This window comes from Cyanistes caeruleus, chromosome 4, assembly GCF_971803275.1.
Source record: "Cyanistes caeruleus chromosome 4, bCyaCae1.hap1.1, whole genome shotgun sequence".
NCBI lineage: Eukaryota > Metazoa > Chordata > Aves > Passeriformes > Paridae > Cyanistes > Cyanistes caeruleus.
This window is the reverse complement of record NC_141704.1, coordinates 49,197,650-49,218,689: the sequence shown is the minus strand read 5'-3', so window position 1 is coordinate 49,218,689 and position 21,040 is coordinate 49,197,650. Positions and strand designations below refer to the sequence as shown.

Genomic DNA, 21,040 nt, shown 5'->3' with positions numbered 1-21,040 from the left:
AAAAAGCCTCACATGGGATTTTGTTCTGCTTCTTTCCTGGGGTAGAACATACTGGTCTTAATTATGAACAGCAGTTTCTCCATTGTGACTCTATTCAACTACACCAGTTTCCAAGGAAATGCAAGCCAAGTATAGGTTGCATTTCAATTTGTTCCCTCACCTCAGGCTTTCTTCCTGGTGCAAAGTAGTCAGGTGGTGTCCTGCTAGACAGGAATAATCTAGTAAGATTCCCTGTGGCCATAGGAAGTAGCCCTTGTTAGGTAGGAGGGCAGTAAAGCAGAGGCTTTCAAGGCTTACAAAATAGGAATTCAGCCATTAGACACGTGAGACAGCTTATTCCTGTAAAAGGTTTAACTCAAGCTCAGTAACAAAGACAGGAAGTTTGATAGGCAGTTTATTTTTTTCTTTCTTCAAAAGTGCAGCAGTGAACAGGGTCCTCTGGAAGGGCACTTTCTAAACAGATGTTCAAAACAGCAAAAATATACTCACAACATGCTACAGCAAAGTATGCTCACATACAGAGAGAGTCATACAATGGAAGTCCATTTTAATTGAATCACAATAAATGACAGTTGTTTCATTATGTTCAAATACTGTATTCAGCTTGATGAATCACTCTGAAATTTAACTTGATTGAAAATGTATAATACCTGCTTTGGGTGTGTGTTTCAATGTACATGTCCCTGCTACAGCTTCATTCCCCAGAACGAAGAAGCCCAGGTTCCTGGGCTGGGTAAGCAGGTATTGGTTGTATTCACTTATGCGGAAGTGATGATAATGAATTTTGGTTTGCTTTAGAGTAACACAATTAAGTTATTAATTGTATTTCTCCCTGTATAGTATCTACTTTACTGGATCAGATCATTAAAAAATCACAGCTCTGCTTTTGATAATAATGACTTTTTAAAAAAGTAAAAAAACATGGTCACATTTTACCTAAACTCAACTCTGTACCAGTAAGGCCCTTTATTTAAAACTCTGTACATTTAACATGAATGCCTTCCATAACAAGGTATAGATGCAGCCATGGTAAAATAACACATGAAATGGAATATCCAGAAAGACCATTTAGTTTTAAAATAACTTAGTTGGGAATTAAATCTGGGTGAGAGTCAAAGATCCTTCATAGTGGTTTTCTTAATTAGCAGGGGTAAGAATTAACACTGTTCATTCGAGGCTGTAAAAACACTCAATTAACTGCTTTATGGCAACAATCACAAGTGATAACTGCTCTAACAGCAATGGAAGGCAGGCAGCTCTTGGTTCCTGTTCTTTCTGAAGTCTATCAAAAGTGGAAGCAAATCAAATAATTCTTCTGAACCACTAAACAAGGACTGACTAGTTTAATTCTGAATTTCAATTTAATACAACATTTACTACCTATGCCAGATTTCAGGTATAGTGTGGTTCTCTCAGTGAGTGTGTTAAATGTGAGCCTTGTTAAAAAATGCTTTACAAGTATGTGCAGACAGCGAGAGTATTAATTTGGGAAAAATATCTGGTCACTCATACTGAATAATCTGCATCAATTCTGTCAACTTTGATATTACTAATTAGGCAAAATCATTCAAAAGAAAATGTCCTTGTTAGGCTTTAAAATCACTTTAAGAAATTAAGAAATGTATTAGAGTTACATTTCTGTACCCATAACAAAGTTCTTTTTTCTAATAAAGGAGCAATAGAATACACATTACTTGCACTGAAACTTAAGCAGAAACTTGATGTACAACCCAGATTTGATAGGACTGATGAGGGTTTAATGTGCAGATGTCCATGTATTTCACACTAGCCTCCACACAGCTACCAAAATGAAGTTTAAACAAAGCACAGGTTTAAATTGCTAGAATTCTCCAAGCAAAACACTACCTACATGAGCTCACTGTGTAAGAAAACCTTCGAGAGCATGAAGACAACTTTGGTTTGGTTTCTAGAGACAAAACAGTGTATAAAGGATACTGATGGCCAATACTAAAGCTTGAGAAACAAAAAGCAGGATAAAGCTACAATTGTAGTTGAGGAAAAAAAAAGTCCTGAGTTTTTGGAAGCATGTAAGAAGTCTGAATATCCAAAACCCTCTGCATTTACACAGCTCCCTCAGCTGAAAAGTTACCTTTCAAGCTATTTTTCTTCTTCCAAATATTTGGTCACTTCTGAGAGATTTGGAACAAATCAGTTCTATAAAAATCTAACCTGTAGACCACCACACAAGTTTGCAACTCTAAGCTACATGAAGGACAATTTCTGTGCCTCAGAATTAAAAGCCAAGGAAGTTCAATTTACTTAGTTGTAGCATTGCTTGTTTCCAGGTGCTGGATCTGCACACTGGGGTATACACCTTCACAATATTGAGTCATACCTCGTTGCCAACTTAATGATTAGCTGAAATAATCATGCTCTCTACTGGGGTAAGAGACGTGGAATAACTGAAAACAAAATAGCTTTGCTACAGTTTGTTTCACAAGGGAATGATTATCATGCCTGAAAATAGAGTTGATTTGCCCACAAACAGCACAAAACTTGTCTTGCAGAAGATCCATAATTCAGTGTTTCCAGATGGTGTTTTGCCAGTGAATCTATACAGAAGTTACATGGTAATGCAAGTTTGTGTGTTTTTCAAGATTAGAAAGATACTCAAGTTTGGGTGTACAAGATGGCTGCATTTCAGATAAGCCTAATCAGAAGGTTGAAAAGATACCACCCTTTTGGAGGGAAATAAGTGACTTCTGACATGCAGACCTTTGGTGTGAAGGCCACTTTTTGCAGGTTCCAAGTAGTTAGGTCTCAACCAAAAAGCAACACTATGAAGCATTTAAACTGCCTAAAATAGCTCTTAGCCTAATGTCTAGTGAGCAATGATTCTATGATTTATTTTTACCTAGTTTTCTTTCAAAATAATTTACCTTCAAGAATCTAATCAACATAAGAAGTTAGACAATTCAAGACATTTGGGGGTTAGAGACAGATCACCTCTACCGTGGTGCCCTGGTTGTTGGATTTTGTTTATTTTAGTATTACTTCTGTTTGTGTATTAAAAACAGACTTAAGAGTTAGCTCAAAGCACAGGCACACTTACTTGAACACGTGTTAGTCTCAACAGTCTCTTAACTCACTAGGAAGTCAGTCTAAAACCCAAAGAGGTTTTTCAGTAGTACATAGTAAGCCAGCCCAGCATTTCAAACCAGGAGGAGGTTGAAATTACATTCTTGTTTGCAAGCTACCGAAGCTGTCCTACAAAATTCATTGGTCTCATCTAAAGTGGTCTCACTGAAAGAGACTATTTAGCAGATGGATTTTAATTCTGCACAAGACACTTGCTAGTCAGATCCTACACTTTTGGCTACTGCCCTCCTACTCTCTCCTAGAGCTAGTTAGCTATTGTCCTTAACAGCCTGGAGCTCAATACAGGAAACCTATAATTAAGCATAGTTTTTAAGAAGGTCTGTGACACCGAATATGGGTGAGCATTACTGTGTAATAGCACCTGCCTATCTAACCTGACTCAAATACACATTTCTTTATTTTTTAGAACAAAATAAACTGTTCAGATTCATAGGCATAGGTTCACCTTTGTGCCTGTGATATGAAAAGGTACTTGAAAGACAAAGGTGGTAATCAATGATCTGAGCAAGACAGATTAGCTGTGTCTAACAATTTACAGTTAGATTTCAGCTGTAAAATATATATATTGCACAAGGCAACCAGCTAAAGACAAGGGGTTTCCTTCCAAACAGGGTTTGAAAAGCCCATTAGAAGTCTTCCAGCTGTAATCAGCTAAAGTTAACAGAGACAGACCTGCTGCAGTCACTGGAGAAACTGGTCAGTAGGAGCCCATTGCAAGAGGCTCTCAAGGGTCTTACAAGAACTGTGCAGAAAACCTCCGAGCCCGTAGGCCGTGATTGCTGAACATGAGCCGTGGGTCAAACCTGTACCTGGAGAGAGGAGCAGAGTCAGTGTGAGCTGCTTGGATTGCAGTCACCAGCACTTCTAGAGACAGCTTTGTGCTAGAAGAGCTCTGGTACAAGGCTACATGAGAAGCTGCTTTCTCAGCAGTATGCAGCAGTGACTATTTCTATTACAACAGATAAAATATAACAACAAGCAACCAAAAAGTTGAGTCTCCAAAGAAATAAATCCTAGCATATATAACATCAAGCATTCAGGAGCTACATTTTAACAGAAAGTATTGTCCCAAATGACAAACACTTTATGGACACTCTAAGGACATTTTAAATACTGCTTTAAAAAGCTTTAGTATAAATAATTAGTGACTGAGTTTTGAGGCACAAAGTGCTGTTTACTTCCAACAGCTAACACAGACAGCTCAGGTCCTGCAGGAAACGTTCTTGCAAACAGCATCTCAGGAACAATCAGAGCTTGGAAAATGCCTGCCTATAGAAACCAGCAGAGCTTTTCCTGGTTTACTGGCAAACCTGAGGTTAGTCTCTTGCCTACTCAGAACAGCTGAAGCGTACAATGTCTGACAACATTAACAACATTAAAGTACCATAAAAGTTATACATGGTAAATTAAAATATAGATTAACAGAACCATCAAGAAAACATATCTTTTAAAAAAAAGCAGTGTGTATGACAATAATGTATCACAAATACCCTCTATAAAAGCCAAATTTTAAAAAGATATAGTTATATTTAAAAGTGTTACAATAATGAAGCGGATCAGTGTTTACCCGGGATCGAAGACACCTGGTGTACGGCACGTTGCTCCTGAGCAGGACTGCAGCATCATCAGTCGATAGTTCATCTTTTCTAGAATTTCTTGATCAATTGTTTTAGCAATGTTATTGATCTGGTGTGGATCTGCAGTCAAGTTATACACTTCCACAAACACCTGTAGAAAAAGGTTCCTGCACTGAATTAAGCCCTGAATGCTAATTAACAGTCATATTATTTGAGAAGCATGCTTTATGGCAGCACATAGTCTCAGATGTTACTTTGAACTCCATTGCAGCAGCCCCATATGATAAGCTGTGTTCAGCCATGCAGCTGGTCAAAGACAGGACAGTGTGCAAGCAAAGCAAAGTTTTGCAGTAGCACAATTTTGTTGGAAAAGTTTTTACTTTCAACCTAAAGTAGTCACCTGCCACTGTGGATTCTTTTCTAACACTTGTCTTATGACTGAGAGACCACAGTAAGAGGCCTTGCCTAAGCTGGCAGTCTTTTCTCTAATGGATCTCAAGATAACAATTTCATGACCATCACATCAACATTCTATACTCACCAGATACTTATAGCTGTCCGACTCGGGTCGGACTTCTTCACGTACAAAATATGCTGAATACAAGTATGCTACAGCCTCAAACAGAAAAAGCTTAACCTATGTGCATGTACTTTGAGATTTGTCTGGAGGATTTTAGGGCAGATTTGTTTTTTGGTACATCAAATCTCTAGATGCTTCTGTGGGACAAACACTGGTCAATAGTATCTCAAGAATTTAGCTGTGGTTTTGTCTGTGATAGAGTAGGAGGCCTGACTGCAGATGATACTGATAAAAACTGGCTGAGTTGTGTCTAACTTTGATAAGCACATATCTGGACAGACTTTGGCCTTTTTCTTACAAGGTTCACTGCAAGGTTATAGAAGCCACATTGTTGCACCTTCCCCATCCATACTGTGTGTTTTATTTTAGCTAGCTCAGGTAAGCAGAGTGACCCAAAAATGCTACAGCCATACCTTCTTAGTAGAAAAATCCCAAAGTGACATGAAGAACATTATTGAGTCAACTTTGGAGTCTACTTTTACAAAGAAATCCACAAGACTTTTCTAACTTGATCATAATTTGTCAGAAAGGGGAAAACCCAAGTGCAAGGTCTGCTAATTGTTATTTTTGTTTCCTGAACAGACTTTCACACTATCTAGCTGCAAAAACATCTTGTGAGATTTCCTCACCTGGCTTAAGTAGTTCAACATAGATTGCCATACATGTTGTGTGGTGCATGTTACTGGGCATACCTGCTGTTTATGTAGTGCCTGCACAGTTGCTGACAGCACAGCTTGTTAGATCTGTGCCTCAAACCCCACATCCTTGTTGGAGCAGCTGTGTGCAAACAAGCACAGCTAAAGATCAGCCCCGTGACACACCACCTTTTGTATGTACAGCACATGCTCTCCTAGTGAGACCTGAGCAGCCTCTGAAGGGGGGACGTTATGTTCCTTATACCCAAACAACTCTAGATAAGGTCAGAGACCTTTCTCACAGTTCTAACTTTACTGCTATTTTTGCCAGACAAACAAGCAAATAACAGAAGAAATTATTAGCCTGGAATTTCAGGTCTTCCTAAGTAAAAGAGTTGAACACTGTACCTCTGCTGTGTTTATATGTTGTAAGGTAAAACTTGTTCAAAAGAGACCACCACATGGAATTATGCTGAGAGAGAACTGCAACCAGTACAGCACAGCTCCCTGTGAGGCTGTTAGGTGATACCACATGGTAACAATCATAGTTTAGGCCTCACTCCCACACCCTTTATTTTTCCTTCTTCCCAGAACCCCGCTACAGTTTTGGTCAAACATTCTCAATAGGCAGTAAGTACGTCACTGTTTATCCTGCAAGCAATACCGGTCTGCTTTTCAGAGTATTTCATGGGAACCTTGAGAGCTGATAAGGGTGCAGACAGACAAACAGTTGTGCACAGTTGACATCTGCTAGTCAGACAGACTTACCTCCCGGTCATCAAATTCACAGTACTGCAGATCCCAGGAAGCTGACAGTGTCCTTACACAAGCATACGTGTTATTATAGGAATCTTCACAGACACAGTCTGGGAAGCAGTGCTGTGAAGCAAGCAGCAAACAAAAACTTCAGGGCAGGAGATGAACTTTTCCTAGAGTCTGTACCAGCTCATGCTAACTGCAGCTAACAGATGAACATGCAGATCTTAAAATCAGACATGCAAGTTTCCATTGGGGATTTTAAGCAAAAACTCAGTGTTGTTATTAAACTCACCATGATGGAAGTGCATTTTGTCAGGGAAGCAAATGTACGTACACAGAAGAGAACAGCACAACACACTACTAAACACAGCACCAATGGGATGCTTTAGGAAAGCAAAGCAAACCTGCTTAAATTTAGAGTAGCTAGTGACTTAATAATCACAGACAAGAATTGTGCAATAAGTTTACTGAAAGTTTAGAAAGAACATTATGTCACTGCCATACACTTGGCTTAAGCCCACACCTTCCTGCACCAGTCTCCAGCCCTGAGGCTCCATAGATTCCCACTGAAAGGGTTTTTATGCTCTCTCTGGTCATATGGACGGGTCGGTTCCACATGGCTGGACATCTTCCAATTATCAAATTCTGTACAGTACCTACAGAGCTGGCTCCTACTTACCAACATACTGGGAGCTTACATACAGAACCAGGCTAGCCCACACAGCAAACAGGTTAATTCAGCAGCTATTTCCTGATATTAACAGATTTTGTTTTACTTACTGTGACTCCAGGTCCTAGGCCAGGACAGGTAGGATCACTGCCATTGTATCCTTCTCCTTGGTACTCCACCAAGAAGTCTGATCTCCACGTAACATTTTTGTCTCCTTTCTACAAGAAGTTAATGCAACTTAGTATGTACTGTACTGTGAATACTATGAAATAGAAATACTGTGAAATAAAAAAAATTGTCCTTGCTTGGAATAACACTAACATACTGCTCACTAGGCAGTATCAGTCTTAAATAAGGTCTTCTTTAAGAAGGTCTTGTGTAACTAGAAGACACGGATTAAACTCCAAAAATATTAGCACACCTTCCTGTGAGGGTTTAAAATACTATCTTCAATTTGTAAAGGATCACACAGCAATACCAAGTAGGAGCCACATGGCCAGATACTACTATCCTACAGATAAAATCCCTGTAAACAAGGCTGTTCCCCTTTGATTTGTATCACATTACCACAACAGATGGAAAAAGATATACCCTTGGCAAAAAACCAACCAAACAAAAAAAGAAACCGCTTTAAGAAACAACTAGGTTTTAAGCTGGTCTATTTGTAGCTGCATTTTAAAAGACAGAGGAAGATGGCAGTTTACAGTTCATACATAGTACCACCACAGGCATATGCAGCAAAACAACGAATTTCAAATTTGATTCCACCAGAGTTTAAAATGGGTGCCTTTTACCTGCTTCTGTCTAAAGAACAGCTTAAGGTTTGGATACAAGGTTTTAAGAGCAAAGAACCATTTTAAGTCTGGATGATCTTTCCAAGCTTACTTTCCAAGTAAGCTGCCTTCAATTTATAGACTAAATTTAATTAAAACTAAACAGATCACCTGCAAGCAGCTTTATTTAAATAGGCTTCTGCTCACCTATTAGAAAGGTCAAGTTTACTTTATAAAACCACACGCACTCTTCTAGAGTTTAGCAGGAAACACTGGTTCTACTGAAAATGGAGTCAAACCAAAGATTTAATAAGAACAGCCTGTTTTTCTCCTATTCCTATGCTGAGAAATGCTATGGAAAAGGGGAAGGAGAATGCAAGTTGGAAATAAAATACAAGCTTTAAAGCAGCAATTATTACAAATGTGAGAACTATCCAAAGGATGACATGACTTTCTTTTATAACATGACCATGAAGTTGTTATGCTTGTGAAAATACATCTGCATTTAAACATATCTACTTTTTCACTCAGCTATGAGCATCCCACATGAAAGCATCAAAGGAAGAATCTGGGTTATGAGTGAATCTAATCTATCAAAGGAAGTAACAGTGACTTTGAAGAATTACCCCTGCAAGCATCATTTGGTTACTATCCCTGTCCCAACTTACCAACAGTGGCAACAGTGACATCCCATCCATCTGGGTCTTATTCAAGTCATATCCCGCAATATCCAGAATAGTGGGACCCAAATCAATATTTGCAACAAGCATCTGCAGGATAAGAAGAACTTAACTTCAGAACTTCAAAACCTATTTTAAATACTTATATTTGCAGGTGCATCTAAACACTACCTAAGTTTCATGTTTATGGGCTAATGGACCCTGTAACATCGAAAAGCAATGGTAGGGAATTTACAAAGTGAGTTCAAAATTAATTTGCTTTTGTGGCCTGCAATGGCTTAATTTGATTCAGGCAGAAACAGCCAGCTTTTTACAATGAGGTCTTTGCCCTTTCTGCCACTCTGTGTTATTTCATCTAATGTACACATATATATGCAGTGAAAAAAATTAGTAGCTAAAGTGGTAACTGTGAAACATTAAAAATAAATCTGTACTGGGATTTCACTTCTTTCTTACCTTGTTTGTCTGATTTGGTTTTATCCCTGGTCCTCGAACTAGCAATGGAACTTTGATATCAAACTCATAGAGCTGCCGTTTGTCTATTGGCAAAGAAAATTGGCCTAAACAAGAGAAGATGGAAAAAGTTAAATGGCTTCTTGTTAAAATTATCAGCCTTGTGTTACCATAGAGTGATTTGGGTTGGAAGGGACCTTTATAAAGATCATCTAGTTCCACCCTCTCTGTTACAGGCACATAATTGTCACCAGTTCATTTCTAAAGAAGAGAGGTTCTTAACCTGAACTATATTAACAAATTGGAGGACAGAAGAGGTAACTTCAAAGTATAATCTGTATCTTACAAAGTTAACAGCTTAGTTACTGCATTTTTAGTTGTACAACATACAGGTCTTTGATACAGACAGGTCTTTGACAGATTTTTACTACCTAACCCTCTTATACCAACTCTTCCTATAGAACACAGAGACCCTTCCTTTATTTCTGCCCTAATTTTATGCATACCAGAATACACCGTTAGAAATTAATGCTGAAAACCACAACCAAACAAAAAAACAGCAATAAAATCCCAAACACCCCACACTGTGACTCCAGATTGTTTTGCAATTCAAATCAGTATTTCTTGTATCTGTAGTTTCCCACAGCTGCTGTTCCCATTTTCTGGAGTGGTCATGAGGGTGAAAGGTCATGCAATTCCTGGATCTTCTACAAATAAGCAGTAAGCAGTGAAAATTTTACCGGTGTGGAAGCCATTGTCTGATGTGTAGAAGATGTACGTGTTATCTAACTCTCCGTTCACTTCCAACTTCTTCACTAGTTTCTCTATCAGGTCATCAACTGAGAGCAGAGTTTGCCACCTATACAGAAACAAAGTACTTTACTTTTGAGTGTGAAAAACTTGGAATAACCCTGACTGCAAGTAGGGCATTCATATCCTGCTTCCAGTTAGAGGTATATGCACCGTAAATTAATTATTTTGCTTACAAATTCTGAAAACAAACTTCATAGAGTACTACACTTTTTTTTAAGTCTGCAATTAAAGATAGAATTAGACTGTTTGTCCTCGGTTCTTGTTGATTTCTGTAGTGTCTGCGAAAGACATCAAAATGCTGATTACTTCTTATCTGGACACAGTGAAGACCAACCTTGAAGCATCACAGTGACAAAGAGTCAGCTATCTCCTGCAAGCTCACTTGTTATTAGTTCTTTATATGTAATTTAGTATTAAAATGCAGAACAACCATGAATTTAGTTGTCTTTATGGGACCCTTTCTGCTTGAAAACTGTAATGTCAGGATCCATTATTTCAGTGTATCTAAAGCCTTTGACAGCTACAAGTTCTTTTCTTTGTCATGAGGTTTGCTGTTGAGAAAAGTGACTGCTTCCACTACTCTTTACAGACTAATATCATGCTGAATTAACTACAGCTATTCAATTCTTGGATTCTGGTCTCTTGGCTAAAAACTTCTTTGCATAATTTTACCTTTATGTTTCATAAAACAAAAATCTGAAATATCTTGGGTTTCCGTCTCCAAAGTGATAAGATAATATCACCTGGTAACTGCTCAAAATGAAGATCAACACTTAAGGTAATGTTTGTTTCAAAACTTTAAAAGAAAGTACATCTGCAGTGTAAATAATTACACTTGTACTCTATTAAAAAAGGGAACAAGTCATGTCTGCACATTATTCCCCACATCCCCGTTATAAAAAGGAATCTAGTACCTCCCCTGACTAGTCAATACTCCCATGTACAGACCTGGAGACAAGATTAATAAATCAGACAGTTTCTGTCAGCCGGCTGACAGAAACTGGAATTAAGTGAAATAGAAGGTAAGGCCATTATTTTTATAAAAACCTGTTATGAATTGAAAGAAAAGCAATAGAGAGACCAAGTGTGATTGGTCTTTTTTGTGACAAATAATGGCAGCATTTGTAAATATGATATTTCTGAAGCCAAAGTTTATTTACAAAATGTCAACGAAGTCAGGAGGTCTTCTGAGGCAGGTGCCAGAGAACTATTAGAAGCAATCTGACATTGACTGTCAGAATTAGTACAACTTTTTTAAAAAATCCACACCTTACAAATTCTGATTAGAAAACTTAAGCAACAAAAAAATCCTTACCGCTTCCTATAAGCGTCATCAAGAAATTGTATTGAAGAGTTGCTCATTGGAGTCTTTGCCTGTCGAATCAACCAGTGCTTGTTCTAAAGAAAGAAATCAACAAACTTTAGTGTATGAGAGAAACATCAGGTTTTAAGCCTTTCTTAGAACAACTACAAAAATGATTCCTGTGAAAAAGTCAGGCAATACTATCAAACTGACCAGATTTTTGTTTTCCCTGTTGGTTCTTTTCAAAGCAGTTCAGGGAAGAAAATTGCGAAAGTATCTAGGGAAGGCTCTCTCAGAGGTAAAGGTGTGATAGCCCGAGACAGATCTGAGGAAAATAATGTGAAGTGTTGAGCATCACTGTAAGACTGGACTCAGTTGTCAAAAGTGAGGTACTTTTGGGACTAATATTGGCGAGCATCCCAATAGGTTGCAAGGTGGGCAAAAGCTCCTACACTCAAAGCAATTAGAATTACTTAAGTTATAAAGAGGTGAGTTCAAATGTCTGTAACAGTGCCACTATCAGATTCTTAGCAGTCTAAGAAATCAGGGATGGTGACTACTGAATGGAACAGAACATTACCATTTTATTTAGATTTTGACCCTGAAACAAGAACATTTCTTTAGGTGCAGCATCATGCTTCTAGATTATCCCCAACTTTCACAAACAGACCTTTTCTTTCTTTCCTCACCTATGCCCCCAAAGTAATGGAGATGATATAATTCATAGAAAAAGTGATACTCCCACATTGAAGGACCAGTCTGAGCTGGGTCACATGCTGTACAAATACATGAGAAGGTCTGCTGTGAACAATCTGAAGGTTAATATTAGTGGCGATCAGAACAAAGAATACAGTCACGTCAGTGCAGCTTTATGTTTTTTCATTTAGTAGGTCAGAGATGACCCACTCGTCACACTCAGCTTGAGCCTGTATTTAGCTGGTCACTCCTCTGTGTAGAGCCTCTTGTTATGCAATTTCCCTCCTGTCACAAGCAAATGACTGAAGGGCTCAGGCTTTAGGGACTCACAACAAAGTGACCCATATCTCCTGAAATTGCTCAATTCCCCTGCTTTTTGCTCTTGACTACCAAAGGAAAGATTTTTGGCATGGAGACTTAATACTATGTCCACTTTAATTCAGCTGTATTCAGCTGTTGCTTTTATAGCAGTTGTAAAACAATTCCCTGGAGAGAGACAGTCTATCTCAGCTGATAGAGGAAAAAGTAAGGAAGTACAGCACAAATCCCATCTTCAGCTCAGCAGTTCTTCAGAGAACAAAGTAGCTGGCAACATCACTGGTGCACCAGACACCTTTCACAAGGGCTGTGCTTAGGAGAGGGGCTTTGTAAGGCACAACCACACTGGGAAACTCAGGCAGGTAAGCAACCTAGTGCAGCAGAATCCTCCTCTTTGAGTATTTTGTTCTTCCTACCTTTCTCTGAAGTTTCAAAAACTTCACACAGCCCTCAAAACACCTTTGTGGATTTCAATAAACTTCACACTGACTCAAGAATTCTAAAATCTGCTTCCCTGTCATGTTTTATATAAAGCAGTCCACCAATCCTGCTGCCTCCCTAAGTTCCATTCTTGGAGAAATTTTAGGAGGTCGAGACAACATACTGCCAATGTACTGCCAGCAGAATCAGAACATAGCTGAGCTCTGATTTTGCAGGAAAAACAATACATGCAAGGGAGATACCAAACACATATCTTAACCAACTTCTCTTTTAGAACAGCTTAGATAGAGCTCATCCGGACTATTAATAATTCTGCTTGGAAATCCAGACAGCTGCTGATCATTTCATACAGCTCATAGCTGAGAATCCAAAGCAGAAGTTAGACTCTGACCAATGATTTATACAAGAGCTTAATTCCCATTTTTCATGCAGAGATTCTGCCTAAATGGTTCCTCTTAGTAGCCATTGCCCACATCAAGTATAAGGAAGTGAGGCAACATTTATTCAGGAGTCAAGACTGTACAAACCCAGACTGTCAAACAAACATTACAACATCAGTGAGGGTCTTAGCCTATTTACATGTTTACTGCTACTGCAGGAATCATGCTTGCCCCAGAGAGCAGTGAAGCTCCAGAAAACACCAAAGCTCCAAGAAGACTTAGGCTTCAAGACCACAACACTGCCAGCTGCAGAAATGCACATTAGCTGTGTCTAAGACGTAAGGTAATGCTAGTCTGTTCCTCTAGTAAACTGCTGTATCTGCAGATATTAATTGCCAAACATGAAGTCCAGCATTTTGCTCCGTGTTATACAGACATATGCAGAGCTTTTACACCACATAAAGCAACTCCACTGTCTATATTTTGCTATCTGCTGACTTCACTAGTCAAGTTACTTCTAAATCACTGTTTAAAAGCACTCTATGACAGTAATGGAGTCTTAAGACAAAATCTGGAATCTCTTTATGGAAAAAAAAACCTAAGTCTGATTCCCACTCCCTAGTTAAAAACTTAAAAAGATTTGGCTAAAGTATTTGTTACTGCCTGCAGCCTTTTTCTGTCCTTTTAATCATGTTTTTCTATCATACTGATAAGCACATGGTCGTTTTGCAAGCTACAGTCCTCAGCTAAAAACAAGTTTCATTCTGTACAACAGGAGTCACAGTGACCTGAGGCTCCTGATAGGCATTTAGGCAATGTTATCTCAGTCTGAAGATTAGAAGCAAATCTTGAAGTGAAATAATTGAACACTGAACAGCAGTGGGTTCTATAAATTACTTGAACCAAAAATACAAAACTTCTGTAACTTTTCACCAAATTAACTGCTTGTGAAGTTCACTTACTGGCAGAGTAAATTGAAACAGATTAGTCTGAGCTTGACTGTATCTGGCCATATTTGCTGGCAATGGAAAGCACCGCCCTGTCACAAGGATGTCTGAATTTGTAACATCAGGTTATTTTAGCAAATGAAAGGCAAGTTCTCAAAGCACTTAGTAACCCTGGGCCCTATGGCTCATGATTCCAGAGTTCTCTGATTAGTCTGACATGCTTTCAACCTCGGGGAAGCTTTGCCACAAACTCAAGGAATGCACTGCCCCCATCCACAAGCAGATGTGTGAAGGAAGACAGGGATCTTGGCATTCTTTACCCAAGCCTTTGAGTAGCACATTACCTATTTGTTCCCTTGACATACTGAGAGCAATCATAAGAAATTTTTAAGAGTTTCAGAAGAATCTAGAAATGGGACACAGAATTCACTTGTTATCAATCGTAATTCCATTGTACTACCATATCACTTTTGCCACTATGTTGTTTTTCTTCACAACACATTAGCATGCAAATATCTCAAAGTCACAATAAACTTATCTGACCCTGACACACACCAATTTAACATGATTGAACAACCAGCAGTCATAGTACTCGCCTGTTCTAATCTAACGTGCAAGTCAGGGCCACTGCCTTCTGCTCTCACAAACTACAATAACCTACACAGGTTCTTGCTAGTTAGCTTACCTTGCCATGAATATTAAAATTGCTGTTTCTTGGTGCACTGACATTCTGAAAGCTCTTTGTATACTGTGGAGCAGGTGTCCAAGGCGAGTGTGGTGCTGGGGTTGCAATCATCATAAAGAAGGGTTCGAAATTAGATTTGTACTCCAAGAAATCCAAAGACATGTTGGCCTGTGAACAGTGTTATTGGAGAAAAGTCATGCCTCAAAGGAAAGCAGCAACTATTTGACAAATCCAAACAAGACATTCATAACTTATTTAGAGCTCAGTAATACCGTGAACATTTAAACTATTTCAAAAACTTACTGCTTGCTCATCTACAAATGTCTAGAACAGCAGCTCATGGTAAAAATAAACCCAAGTGCTCATGTTAAATAAGTAATTTTTCCCACGTCTTCAAATGACTTTCTACTTCAGACTCTTGCATAAATTAGGCCTCAAAAGCTCATCAGAAGTTTGTGCCTGTTTCAAAAAATCCACCTATACTCTGGCTTAATCGAGTAAAAACAGAGCTTTCTTAACAGTCTAAGTCCGAGACTTTAAGATGCCATCTCCCATCTGATAGATCCCAGCTTAAGGGCTTCAACTTTCTTCAGAAATAGCAGTAGTTCTGAAAAAAACAAATTCAGCCCTGCTGTTTATAGTCTATGCTCATTCTACAGCAAGCTGCAAGATTACAAGGGGTGAAGACAGAAGGTCTGGAGAAGAACAGTGCCAAAATGCACTCACTCACACCACTGTACTTTCATTTTCATTTCAAGTTGCAAGTTAGAAGAAATTGTGAGTTCCATTTTCCCTTCCCCTAGGTCAGCCTTTAAAATTAAAGCTTCAAAGGTATTACTTGCAGATGAGTTCTTCAGTATTCAAATCTTGCAACATTTTTTTCCTGCCTGATTAGTATACCCCATTTTGGATATCCTTTTCTTTCTCTACACAAAAAACCAATACACCAGGAAGTCCCCCTTCCTTCCTTCTAAATTTAGTATCTAAGCAAGTAGGGCTCAACTTCAGTTTTATGACAGCAGAGTCAAGAAAGGATAAGAACCCTTCAGAAACTCATAGCAGTAGCCAACTTTGATTTCATTAGGAGCTTAAACTGCAGTATGTGAGAAGTGCAGTAAAAAGATGCAGGTGTTTGGATGCTCAGTGTCAGACTCAAGTAGAGAGGTGGCCTTAGACAAGAAAGCTTGAGGATTACATCAAGTAACACAGGAACTTTGCATAAGCAATTTATTCCTGTGCACTACCCAGCAAATGAATTAAACACTGTCTCTGAAATGCTGAGTACATGTTTGGTAACTACAGGAAAAAAGTAGAATGCAACACACTGAAAATCGTGATACATTGCTGTATCAATAGGTAACACACCACAAATAAGCAGTTTATGCAACAATGACCTGTTGGGCAAAATGCTTACGAGCCGCTGAAGGATCAAAAAACCCCAGTACAATGCCAGTAATAGGATAGTCTCACTTCTGGCTTATCAATTCCAATCTAGCTTTACACGATGTAAATCTAAATTTAATCAGACAGCTGTTCAGTACCCTAAGAAACATCAACCAGTGCTGTTTCTAGTGAGCAGCTGTCTATGTTTGAGCACCCAGTGGAACTAAACTCCTCAGGGTTCTCTATGAAACACTACAAGACCGCATGAGGAGACATTTCTAGAGAAGAATTTTTGTGAGTGCTAACCTATACGCTGTAACACAGTACCAACCCATACATTGTACCAGCACCTCAAATTACGACCCCAGCTTGGCAGATGGGAGGACATTTCCCCCTTGCCCACTGCCCCTGCTACCTGCCAAACAGGGCCTTAAGAGAGCTAAAGTAACTCTTCCAACCTTCCGTAAAGTATCTGCCATTTTTACCTCTCTTTATTTTATGCAGCTAAAGAGGCTAAAATCTCCCCAGATCAGCTAGCTACACATTGCCCTCATATACTATCAAGGAATGGTTAGGCTTTAATATTTACAAGTTATCAGACTGATCGAGTTATAGACTACAAGATACCAACACATCATAATACGTAAGAAACAAAACATGGTGTGAAGTTTATTTTTACATGCTTCCTACTGAAATCTTGGCCCAGTTAATCTGTTACAGAAGTTGCATATTATAATGAAACATCCTTGAAAGAAGTAATTTAAATCTCTGCCTACTTGTTCCTCCTGCAGCACAGCAGTCAGTATTAACTCCTCAGTGAGGTTACTGGCTAGCAAATGGCCAGCTGGAATGCCTTTCCTTTCCACAGCTCAAACATAAACCTGTCATTTCTAAATATACTCAGAGTCTTGCTTTGCAGATAAAGGCCCACCAACCCTCACAGCAGTACAAGTGTCCATTTGTGAACTAATGCAGCCTAACAAGTTATCTCACCCTTTCCCAAGTCCCCAGCACGAGGCACTATCTGGTCATAAGCAGCTTCTGTACCATGCATTGCAAAATTTCTTACCAGTACATCTGTCAGATAATCTACACTGTAGTTCTCGCCATGCCTTCGTGCTTTGCCATTTACTGAGAGAGTATAGTTATAGTACTTTGAATTTTTCTCCTGTGAAAAAGAAAAGGGACACAAGATACTTATGCAAGGCAACATATACATTGATTACTTGAAATAATCCAAATTATTTGTCTACAAGCATTTGCCTAATAGGTTATGAGCATTTGCCACAGGGATACTGCAAAAATTCTCAGAAGTGGTTTCCATCAGCAAAACTGGTTTTAGTGCTATCTCACAGTTCTTTGGCTGTATACATTGTTTTATTTTCTCCAGGCACTCAATAGGAGTAGCCCTTGTAAAAGCCACAGATACAACTGAGGAAAAAGGGGAAGAAAATTTGCATTAAATCATTAGATGCTCTTTTCCTGCTCTTTCATGACCAGCAAAGTTAGAACATGAGTTGGATTATAAAGCAATCACAATAAAGTTGTTAAAAAGAAAAAAGAAAAGTCACATACCAAAGCATACCAAAAACTCCATCCAGGAGGGACATGACCTACTCCCCCTGCATCCTCTGCTCCATACTGAAAAAAGAGAGATCATGACTCACAGTTTCAGTTATGATGAATCAAAGCTAGACATTATGCTTCATATTCATGTGCTTTATTCAACACTGCTCAGAAACCATGTTAAGCCAAATTCAATTTCAGAAAACCACATATATATCTGCATATAAAAACCCATGTAGGGCTCGTTAAAGAAACCAGGGTACAATAACTAGACAGTAACTGAAAGCTTAGCAACCATCAATAAAATTTCAATATTATTCCCTGCTCCATTCTGTGTGTGAAAATATGCAGAGATTCTGGAGAACATAGTGTACATCATCAAATAACAAATGTTGACCAAAACATCCACATGACAAGACACTTGCAGGCTTCATGATAACAATTCACAAGATACTAAAGAGAATTTCACACAGACCAACAGCTTCCTTCATCCTCCCCCAAAAGGGGTAGGAACTTGAAGTAATGCTAGCCTCTTGCCACCTCACTGCCAAATAATCTACAACAACTAGCTTTTAAGACAGCAAAATAGGGAAAGTAGCTGCCGAGTCAGTGCCAAATTCAAAACAGAGGGTGCCTCAGAGCAACACAATGGGTTTTCTCAGCGCAGCCCTCTCCCATCTACATGGCTCGCCTAACTGCAGGCATGAGACTCTGCTGAGTCAAGGGATGCTCAGAGGAAAGCCAGCTGAGTTTCCCTTCCCCTTGCTGCCTCAGTAACATCAGCAGACACAAACTCGTGTCTGGCTATGAAAATTCACCTTCCATTGTTTAATTATACCACCGTTTTCCACCGTGAGATGGAAAGGAAACATGCTATTAAGAATCCTGTAGCTCATTTACCTCCTAATCCAATTCTACCACACAAGAGGAACACCCAGCCTGCAGCTTTCAGTGCTGATTTTTACATCTTACTATGAACTAGCAGAAACTGTAACCTAGCTTAAAAGACAAAAATATAAACCACACATATACAGGTGACTCAATAATAAATTGTTGGGTAACTGCTGTAGAAGAGCATTGAAAATATCTGTCCTCCAGATAAATTTGCCTCAGTGGACACCTAACTGTTCAAACAAACCACAAAAAAAATAAAATAAATAAAGGACAAGAAATACCTCATTTAAATACTTTCCAGCAAAGAACGTTTGATAACCACACATAGCTTTGAGCAGCGCTGGGAATGTGTATGGTTCTTGAATCTTCTGCCATAACTTGCTGCTACAGTTCCCTTCCAGGGTGTTATTGACAACATGATGATTATGTGGGTATTTTCCTGTTAAAATGCTAGCTCGACTGGGACAGCAAAGTGCACTGGGGACATACTGAAAAAACAGAATGAGGAGATTTAAGACTGGGATAGTAACACAATTTTATGTCAAAATTTATAGTTTTCAAATATCAGCTAACAGGTTGTTTAATATGTTCACCAACAGTAAAACCTACTTCCTTCTGGACACCCAGAATTATATCCCAAATATTTTCACTAGTGAAAAGCTGCTCATGAAGCCACTTTCAGGTCTCTGCAGCATATGCCCTTCAACTTCTCACCACCATACTGGACACAGTTTTTGGATGGGGCAAGAATCCACTAAATACTGTTTGATAATTGACTCTGTTGTTTTAGCCACAGAGATACAGTAGAAAATGAAAAGAGCAAAGTGACTTTTCGTTGTGCATGAAGCTGATGAAAGTTTTGAGCAGCTTTTGATACTTCTCAGTTTGTAATAGGAATACTCAGACTACGCAGTTTTAGCATACAGATTAAGGAAGTGAGCACAAGTGCTTTCAGAAAGTGAAATTTCACATTCGAACAAGCCCTTAAATTATATTAATTTTGAGACCTAAAAGTAGGTAGCAATTGAATTTTAAAATTCACATCCCCACATCCATATCTACAGGTTTCACAAAACTGATAAAATTTTTTGAGATCTCGCATGACATACGATACAAAATACATAAATGCACACATCTCAGAAATTCAGAGCGTTAACGCAAACACTTACTGCGTTTACAAAGGTTATTCCCATCTGGGCAATGAGAGCGTTAGTCTTCTTTAGGGGGGTCTGAAAGGAAAGCACCAGAAGGGCATCAGCTAAAAATGCAAGGATGCCAGGTAAAGCCAGGGACTTGAAGCGGTATAACTGGAAGAAGGCCCAACACCACCTCGGCAAAACACTCAAGAGTGCCCTTCCCGTATCGCTAGGGCCTGGCGGGGCCACAGCGATTGCACAAGCCGGCCCAAGAGAGCACAAGTGCGAGGAGTTTCCAGAGGTATCTGCAGCGGCAGAGGTTGCTCTAGAGAGGCCCCAGCAGCGGCCCCGGCCCACCCGAGCCCCGCCGGCTCCGCAGAGCGGCTCATCCCACCCGCGGAAGCCCCACCGCCACGCTCCTTTCGCGGGGCTGCTTGGCCTGAGGCCGCAGTGAGACCCTGCCCTGCTGCAGGCTGGGCCCAGCGCGACGACCCCCACGGCCGGAGAGACCCCGGCCCCACACCGAGCCCGCCGAGCTCGTTTGGGCGTCTGACAGCCAGGTACGCGACCCGGGCGGGCGGCGAAGCCCCCCCCGGCCGCGCCGCCGCCAGCCCCGCGCCCCCCGCCACAGGGTTACCATGCCGCCCAGGCAGACGTCCTGGTCATCGGTGAGGATAAGCACCACGTTGGGCCTCCGCGCCTGCCGGACCGCCCGCGCCGGGCTGAGCAGCAGCAGCGCGGCCAGCGGCAGCGCCCGGAGCAGCGCGGACGGGGACATGGCGGGGCCGCCACAGGCGCGGAGCGGCCGCGGAGCCGGAGCAGCAGCGCGCGGGCCCGCCCCGCCCCCGGCATATGACCCGCCAGCGGGGGGTGGAGTCACGTGGCCCGGGCGGCAGCCGCGGCCCCGCCCCAGGCCCCGCCCCCGCTCATGGCTGCGCGCGGAGGCGCTTCCCAAGCGTGACCTGCGCGCTCCGCTCCTGAGGGGTGGGTAAACATCCACGGGAGGCGTGCCGAGAGGATGGAGCCAGCTCGTCTCGGTAGAAGAATGGTCATCCCAACCAAGCAACAGGGCAAGAGACAACGGACAGAGACTGATGTACAGGAAGTTCCACCTGAACATGAGGAAGAGCTTCTTTACTGTGCTGGTGACTGACCGCTGGAACAGGCTGCCCCCAGAGGATGTGGAGCCTTCCTCACTGCAGATACTCAAGAACTGTCTGGACGCTGTCCT

The 21,040-nt window shown here is 40.4% G+C and overlaps 1 protein-coding gene across 2 annotated transcripts; it reads right to left on the bottom strand.

Annotated features, from left to right (window-relative positions):
• Positions 1–376: 376 nt before the first annotated feature.
• Positions 377–20,695, bottom strand: GNS (glucosamine (N-acetyl)-6-sulfatase). 2 transcript variants are annotated; one of them, XM_086884549.1, is made up of 14 exons: positions 20,447–20,695; positions 19,843–19,902; positions 18,955–19,161; positions 17,789–17,854; positions 17,283–17,381; positions 14,831–14,998; positions 11,376–11,458; positions 9,988–10,106; positions 9,251–9,354; positions 8,783–8,884; positions 7,452–7,559; positions 6,681–6,791; positions 4,688–4,848; positions 377–3,929 (listed from the first exon to the last, which is right to left on the bottom strand). In XM_086884549.1, exons 1-14 carry the CDS (start codon positions 20,585–20,587, stop codon positions 3,854–3,856), a joined length of 1,605 nt encoding a protein of 534 aa, XP_086740675.1. In that variant the 5' UTR covers positions 20,588–20,695; the 3' UTR covers positions 377–3,853. The 2 variants fall into 2 exon arrangements, with proteins under 2 accessions (XP_086740675.1, XP_086740674.1); XM_086884548.1 differs by lacking the exon at positions 6,681–6,791 and having other exon boundaries at positions 20,447–20,690.
• Between the last annotated feature and the right edge of the window lie 345 nt (positions 20,696–21,040).

Excerpts from the sequence above, each read along its gene's own strand:
- GNS (XM_086884549.1), bottom strand. The coding sequence starts at position 20,587 with ATGTCCCCGTCCGCGCTGCTCCGGGCGCTGCCGCTGGCCGCGCTGCTG. Across the intron at positions 17,382-17,788 it reads GGAGTTTTTGGTATGCTTTG|GAGAAAAATTCAAAGTACTA; the intron begins GTATGTGACTTT and ends TCTTTTTCACAG. Across the intron at positions 7,560-8,782 it reads TGTCACTGTTGCCACTGTTG|AAAGGAGACAAAAATGTTAC; the intron begins GTAAGTTGGGAC and ends AACTTCTTGTAG.